This window comes from Terrapene carolina, unplaced genomic scaffold, assembly GCF_002925995.2.
Source record: "Terrapene carolina triunguis isolate 2854851 unplaced genomic scaffold, T_m_triunguis-2.0 Scaffold89, whole genome shotgun sequence".
In the NCBI taxonomy this organism is placed as follows: Eukaryota; Metazoa; Chordata; order Testudines; family Emydidae; genus Terrapene; species Terrapene triunguis.
Window position 1 is genome coordinate 429231 of NW_020664440.1, and position 7579 is coordinate 436809.

Below are 7579 nucleotides of genomic sequence, written 5' to 3' on the forward strand. Positions count from 1 at the left end.
CCACGAGGAGGAGGAGGAGCTGCTCGCTGATTGGTCGGTGGGGCGGACAGATCCGCTTCCCCCCCCCCCCCCCCCCCCCCCCCCCCGGTGACCTCAGAAAGCGGCCGAGGAGCGCGGCGCGAGGCCGGTTCGGTCCAACCCCCCCTCGGCTGGGCGGGCCTAGCGAGAGCCCGTCACCCCGCGCCGCTGTAGCGCTCCCAGGCCGCGCGTGCGCAGAGCTCGCCGCTGCGGAACAGGCGCGCGCCGCTCTGGCGGGAGCGGCGCCCACGGGCCCGCCGCTGGCTGCAGGGGCGAGCCCGGCTCCGGGGCTCGCGGTCCCTGGCCTTGGCACGAGCTCCGCCTCCCGCCCGTGTCCCCGCCCGGGGCGCCAGGGCGTTCCCCGCATGGCGGAGCCGGGGCCCGCGCCGGCCGCGTCTGACAGACTCGTGCTGAAGAACGGGTCCGGGCACCACTACGTGAAGCTGCGTCTGTAAGTGCCGCTCGCCCCCGGCTGTGGAGCCCGAGTCCCGCGGGCGATGGGTGGAGCTGGCTAATGGGGCTGGATGTAAACCTTGTTCTTTGCAGGGAGTTTCAGGACGGTGGGATGAGACTGAACGCTGCTCACTTCAAGCAACTGATCCTGTCCGCCCTGAAGGAGTTACACGGCGAGGTACGGGAGCATCGGCCCCGTGGCTGACCAGTGCACCTGTCGGGCTTCTTTGTCAATAGCCTCTCGTGGACTTTTTGTTTGAAGGGTCCAGAAGCAGCCCTCATGAGGAGCTCGTTTCCAGTCTAAGCGCCTGCATGATAATGGCCAAAGAACTTCATCTAATAATTTATGGCTCAAGCCCATAACTCTGAGTTGAGTTGAGCCGAGCCTCTCTCTCAACTTGAAGATTGCACATGATGCAGAATCACCACATCCTTAAATAAATAGCGCTGACTTTTTAAAAACCATTATTTCAAATGGAAAGTCTAGGGGAGTGTGCTGCTGAATGGCAGAGCCTGATCTTTCTGCACCTTGTTCTTTATATACCGCACTTTAGCTATGGCTACACTGGCGATGTACAGCGCTGCGACTTTCTCGCTCAGGGGTGTGAAAAAACACCCCCCTGAGCGCAGCAAGTTACAGCGCTGTAAAGCGCCAGTGTAAACAGTGCCCCAGCGCTGGGAGCTAACGCTCCCAGCGCTGTAAGCTAATCCCCTCGTGGAGGTGGAGTACCTGCAGCGCTGGCGCGCGACCACACTCACATTTCAAAGCGCTGCCGCGGGAGCGCTCCTGCGGCAGCCCTTTGACGTTTCAAGTGTAGCCACGGCCTATGATTATGGTTGGTTGGTTGGTTTGTTTAAATCTGTAAACTTCAGGCTGCTTTTAACAATGGTAGTAAATGTTACAATTCTTCTGTTTCAGTAGGCAAATATACGAAAATCCCATCTTCACTGCAGTTCTGATGTGTATTCAAAGTTTTCTGAACCCTGAAGTTTCTTATGCTGCATACACGATTCATCTGACCTAACATTAATTTTAGCAGGGCAAAGAATTTTGACTAATTGACTTCTCAGTGTGGAAGCTGTTTCACCCAAAATTGCAAAGTAGTGATTCTGGAAGATCTCTGAAGCTAAATGGTCAGGCTGGGTCAGTATGTGGATGGGGTCCCTCAAAAGATGACCAAAACGTTGGTGATTCTCTAGGTTCGTGGCCTAATGAGTGAGTCTAGCTCATCCTTTCCATTAGAAAACATAATTTAGTGAAGGCGAAAGATTTATACAATCTGAGGAGAAACCATAGTATTACCCGAATTAGAATTATTACTAGAAAGTCAGAGCTGAAAGTAAGCAGAAAGGAGGCTTGGTTCATGGGGCATAAAGGGAAAGGAAGAAAATTTAAAATTATTTCCCTTGTGCTCCCTCAGAGCCCTTCTTTCCCTGCTTTCTGCTGTTTCATAGACTTTGGCTTTTAAGTTCAAGAAACTGAACTAGGAGCCTTAATGTGCCTCCTATCAGCCTGGATGCTGCTTCAGTGCTATTTACATTCACTGAGCTGGGTGTGAAAACAGCCATTTTCCTTTAAGTCCCGGTGTCAGTGCTCCTGCTGCAGGGGAGCGTCAAAGGGAAAACAGCAGGAGGGAATATGGCCTACTGGACTGGAACTCAAGAGGTCCTAGGTTTTGTTCTTGGCTCTGCCACTGATTTACTGGGTGAGGTGGGACAAGTCATAGCACCTCTTTGGCCTGGTCTACACTACGACTTTAATTCGGATTTAGCTGCGTTAATCCGAATTAACCCTTCACCCGTCCACACTACAGAGCCAGTTAATTCGAATTAAAGGGCACTTAAAATCGATTTCTGTACTCCACCTAGACGAGCGGAGTAGCGCCTAAATCGATTTTGTTAATTCGAATTAGGGTTAGTGTGGCCGCACACCACCGAATTACTGTGTTTAAATTCATGGGGTAGTGTGGCCACACACCACCGAATTAATGTGGTTAAAAACCGAATTAAGGTGCTTAGTGTGGCTGCGCACAATCGAATTTATACAACCTGTTTCCCAAATTCGAATTATCTAAATTCGGATTAATCCCGTAGTGTAGACATACCCTAAGTCTGAGTTTTGCCAGCTGTAAAATGGTGATAATGATGCAAAGTGCTTTGAGATCTGTGAATGAAAAGGGCTGTATAAGAGCTGGGTATTACAAAGTTGCTCTAACAATAATATTTTCAGTTGGAGAACATGGAAATCATATGTTCATAAACTGGTGTTAAAGCAGTGAATAATATTGATTTAACAGTAGTACCCTATTTGTGCATAGGTTGGTGCAGCCTTGCCTGTTGATGTCTTAACATATGAGGAAAAAACCCTGTCTGCAATACTAAGAGTTCCCAGCAGGTAAGACACTGATTGCATATAGAGTACCTTGCAAGTACCAGCATGGAATTGTGTACGATGTATAAATAACCTTTAATTTGAAAATAACGAGCTTACGTCTGATAGTTTCCTATCAAAATAAGGGAGAAAATAAAAGCTGTGATTTCATAGAAATGCAGGGCTGGAAGGGACCTTGGGAATCCTTCAAATCCAGCCCCTGCACTGAGGCCGGACCAAGTAAACCTAGACCATCCCTGACAGGTGTTTGTCCAGCTTGTTCTTAAAAATCTCCAGTGATGGAGATTTTACAACCTTACTTGGAAGTCTGTTCCAGTGCTTAACTACCCTTCTAGTTAGAAAGTTATTTCTAATATCTAACCTGCTGGTAAATCTTTCTTGCAGCAGATTAAGCTCATCACAACTACTTCTACCTTAAGTAGACCGGGAGAACAATCGCTCACTGTCCTCTTTATAACAGCCCTTAACATAGTTGATTGTTATCAGGTTGCCCTTCAGTCGTCTTTTCCCAAGACTAAACATGCCTGGATTTTTTAATGTTTCCTCATGAGTCAGATTTTCTAAACCTGTTTGTCTGTTGCATTCTTTGACAGGGTAACAAGCCTTGTGGATAGGGGGGAAACGGTAGATTTGGTATATCTTGACTTCAGTAAGGCTTTTGATACTGTCTTGCATGACCTTTTCATAAACAAACTAGGGAAATACAACCTAGATGGAAGAGCATATTGAGTGGGGCCTTGTAGGGATCAATTCTGGGTCCAGTTCTGTTCAATATCTTCATTAGTGATTTAGATGATGGCATAGAGAGTACACTTATAAAGTTTGTAGACAATACCAAGTTGGGAGAAGTTGCAAGTCCTTTGGAGGATAGGATTAAAATTCAAAATGATCTGGACAAACTGGAGAAACAGTCTGAAGTAAACAGGATGAAATTCAATAAGAACAAATGCAAATTACTCCACTTAGGAAGGAGCAATCAGATCCACAGCACAGATGGAGCGGAGCCCCGGAGCGCGGGACGCAGGCCCCGCACGGCAGCACCCCCGGCCCTGGGGGGCCCCCCCCAAGAAAAAAAAAAAAAAAAAGGGCTGGCTGGAATGCCGCCCCTGAAAATGTGCCGCCCCGAGCATGTGCTTGGTTTGCTGGTGCCTGGAGCTGGCCCTGGCGTTGGGAGAGAGCTCTCCCGGTGTCCTAAAAAACCCACCTCCACGAGGGGCGTAGCTTCCAGCGCTGGTGCAATGTCTACGCTGGCGCTTTACAGCGCTGAAATTTGCTGAGCTCGGGGGGGGGTTTCACATCCCTGAGCGAGAAAGTGCTGTAAATTGCCAGTGTAGACAAACCCTAAGAAAAATGGTAAAGCACTAGGAATCAAAAGAGCAGTAAAAAGGCAGACTAAGAAACCACCTCAAACACAACAAATTTCCATTGGCATTTGTGGGTTTAAACTATTTTTTGACTCAGAGACCACAAAAATGACTGGTCCAGAATAGTTAAAATGACACACTGGTCTAAGAAGTGACGATGCGTAAACCTCACAACGTCTTGACAGAGCTGCTGCTTGTGTGTAGTCCTATCTGCTGCATCTAGTTACAGAAGTAAGTGTTCAGTACTAGTTACATCTGCAGAGCCAATGCAGGTTAGAGTGAATTGGATAGTGTTACTTGTGCATCACAGAATTGGTTCCTGTGTTCCAGGCAGGGCTTTGGAGCTGTGCTCCGGCTCCGCTCCAGCTCCAGGCAAAAACCTGCAGCTCCACTGCTCTGGACCTGCTCCGCGCTCCAGCTCCGGGCTCCGCTCCAAAGCCCTGGTTCCAGGGCCAATCAGTTACACCCGTGGTTAATCAGTTGACGGCAATAGGGTTGCTCAGATGACACTGAAAGGAAAATTGGGCCCACAGAATCTCTTATTGATGATCATGCATGACCTAGAAAGAACCCAGCTTGATTTTGCTAGGCTGTATGCAGGGCTGGAGGTTAAAGACTAAAACATCTTTTTACTTAAATTGAGCAAACTGAATACGTACTCAGTGAGACGATAAACATGGATCCATACAGTGTTCCTGTCTTAAAACATAAAATGACCAGGAGTGGATGATGTAGTACTGAAACCTGTGTCTGTTATCCCTTGCTGTGGGAAGAGGTCAGGAGCAGGTGGGAGATTAGGGCACTAAAGATGAATGGAAGCTATTGGGGATGGGGAAGGGAAGGAAACTAAAGGCACAGGAAGAGCGGTTCAGGAAACGGGCCCATTAAAAAAGGGTTTGACAAGGGGAAAACCCATGAGCTCCTGAGGTCTCTTCCAACCCTGATATTCTATGATTCTATGATTCTTTGAGCATTGATTGTATGAAATACTTCAAACCATAGATCAGACAAACGACACTGAAGGGTAATTGTCACAAACTTGTCACCAGAGCCCACTGATGACATTGCAGTTGGGAGTTCGTTATTCCTTCTGTTTAGGGTATCTCTATTTAAGCTGTATACCCAGCAGCAAAACCTCTGAGGCATGTGAATCCTAATAATATATTTAATGTTGTCATAATTTAGTGGCCTTGTCAAGCTGTGGAGTGCTCTAACACTGCTGGGCTCCTACCAGAACAGGAAGTGTGCTTTCAGAGTGATACAGGTAAAGCCCTGGGGAACTCCGGGACCTGCCCCTGAATTTTAGCCCTCTTTAGGGTTACTCAGCCTACTCAAGTTCACAAAACCTCTTAATAGAGACATGGCTTACTTGTGTAAAAACGGATCCGGTTTTAGAGTTAAATACCCATAAGGATGGGTGAGAAACAGATTGGTGAGAGATTGAATCGGTCTGCCTTATAATTACTGAAATTCAGTCGACTTAAATTGTCATGTCCAGGTCTCTCTTTATATTGTACGGTGGTTGTAACAATCACCTGTTGTCATATCTGGGGTTGTCTGAAAGGAAGTAGATGCTGGGAATCGTCTTTCCTTTTGGGGGCCCACATAGATGCGATCTTGTAAAACTAGACTCATGTGTCTGAGTTTCATCACTTTACATATCAGACCTGACCTCACTGTAGTAGATCTCGTTAACAGATCTTTGAGAAAACTAATTTCCATGACAGTTTGTCCTTGGCCCCTATCTGGGTACAAACTTGTATGTTTCCCCCACTGTCACTCACTCACTTCAAACCCCATTGCACTTGAATTCCAGAGCCCAATGCTTGTTCCTTTTGAAATGCTTCACTTCATTCTGCCACGTAACTTTCAGTAACTGAGTCTGGGAGCTGGAGCTGGTCTCCAAGGAGATAGTTGAATAACATGGTTGGCTTAAGTTGCTCTCATTTTGCTTTATATGGGGGAAATTTGTTGTGTTTTTTTTTTTATCTTGCCTGCTGGAAATTGTTTGGTATGTGTGATGTTTTCATGATGTGTTATTTTTTTTTCCCCCACCAGACCTCTCCATTTCTCCTTGCGTTATCTGGGAACAGCAGAGAACTCCTACTGGATTGAATACACCGGAGACGTGGTTGGGCTGTAAGAAGCAGAAGTTGCTCAAGATGTTGGCACTACTCAGACCTAGAATTTTTGGTGGGGATTTCAAAAGAACCATCCTGACAAAACCAAACATTGCCAGCTCGTTGCTTAGATCTCCCTCTCTTCAGCGTTCACATATACAGGTTGGAGACAAGGCTGAACTTACTAAAGCCTTCACACAGAAAGATGTTGTTAGTTTTGCTGACTTAACTGGGGACACAAACCCACTGCATTTGAATGAAGACTATGCAAAGAGAACTAGGTTTGGGAGAACAATTGTACATGGAGTTTTGATCAACGGACTTATTTCTGCAGTTATAGGTACTAAAATGCCTGGCTATGGTTGTGTGTTTCTTTCTCAGGAAATTCACTTCCCAGCTCCCTTGTACATTGGAGAAGAAGTCTTAGCTGCAGCAGAAGTGACGAGACTGAAAAGATCTGTTGCATACATTTCAGTATCATGTACTGTTAGGGAAAGTGAAAAGATTGTTATGGAAGGGATAGTGAAAGTCATGGTGTCAGAAGGTCAGCGCTCGTGACTGCATGGTGCTTTATTCTTTAGTAAAATTCAGAAATATGTGGGGGGTTCACTTGTGTGGTACCTCAAACCTTGGTAAGAGGAAGCCTGCAGAAACACTTTGAAGGGCACAGCTTGCTGTCAATTTTGAGAGCTACTGTGCCTTGTAGGTGAGAGATGTAAAACATCACTTTTGATGGCTTGTAAGGACACACGAAGATCAGTATGATCCATACTTACCTTACATTTATTACCATCGTGTGTAACCAAGCCTATTCTGTTTCCTAGCTCAACTGTCTGTCACCAAAATAAACACCATTGTTTACTGGAACCTTTTACAAAGAAATGTTTACTTCACGTAATGTTCTGGAGTTGGTCAAGAGATTCCTGTCCCCTGACTCGTAAACATGGAGCCAAGATAAGTATCTCAGATAAATAAATAAATATAGTATTCTCTTGGTTCCTTGTTACTATTGCACAATATTTGCCACATTTCACATGTCTAATATATTGAGTTTTGAACTCTTGTTCGGTTTGAGGTTCTAGATATGGCAAAGGGCCAGATCTCTCTCTCACCCCTTACTTCTATGAATTCAATGAAGACCAAGGGACTACGTAGGTGAATAAAGCAAGCAGCATTGGGTTCATATTAACACATGCACATGTCATCCTCTCCCCTGACTTACAAGAATAAAA

The 7579-nt window shown here is 46.1% G+C and overlaps 2 protein-coding genes across 2 annotated transcripts; both read left to right on the forward strand.

Moving 5' to 3' along the window:
- The first annotated feature begins 235 nt into the window (after window positions 1–235).
- RPP14 (ribonuclease P/MRP subunit p14) lies at window positions 236–6371 on the forward strand. The gene is made up of 5 exons (XM_024204873.3): window positions 236–469; window positions 565–649; window positions 2790–2866; window positions 5413–5491; window positions 6286–6371. The coding sequence occupies exons 1-5, from the start codon at window positions 384–386 to the stop codon at window positions 6340–6342; spliced, it is 384 nt and encodes a 127-aa protein (XP_024060641.1). The 5' UTR covers window positions 236–383; the 3' UTR covers window positions 6343–6371.
- On the forward strand, window positions 6364–7214 carry HTD2 (hydroxyacyl-thioester dehydratase type 2). Its single transcript, XM_024204871.3, has one exon. It carries the CDS (start codon window positions 6390–6392, stop codon window positions 6903–6905), a length of 516 nt encoding a protein of 171 aa, XP_024060639.2. The 5' UTR covers window positions 6364–6389; the 3' UTR covers window positions 6906–7214.
- The last annotated feature ends 365 nt before the right edge of the window (window positions 7215–7579 follow it).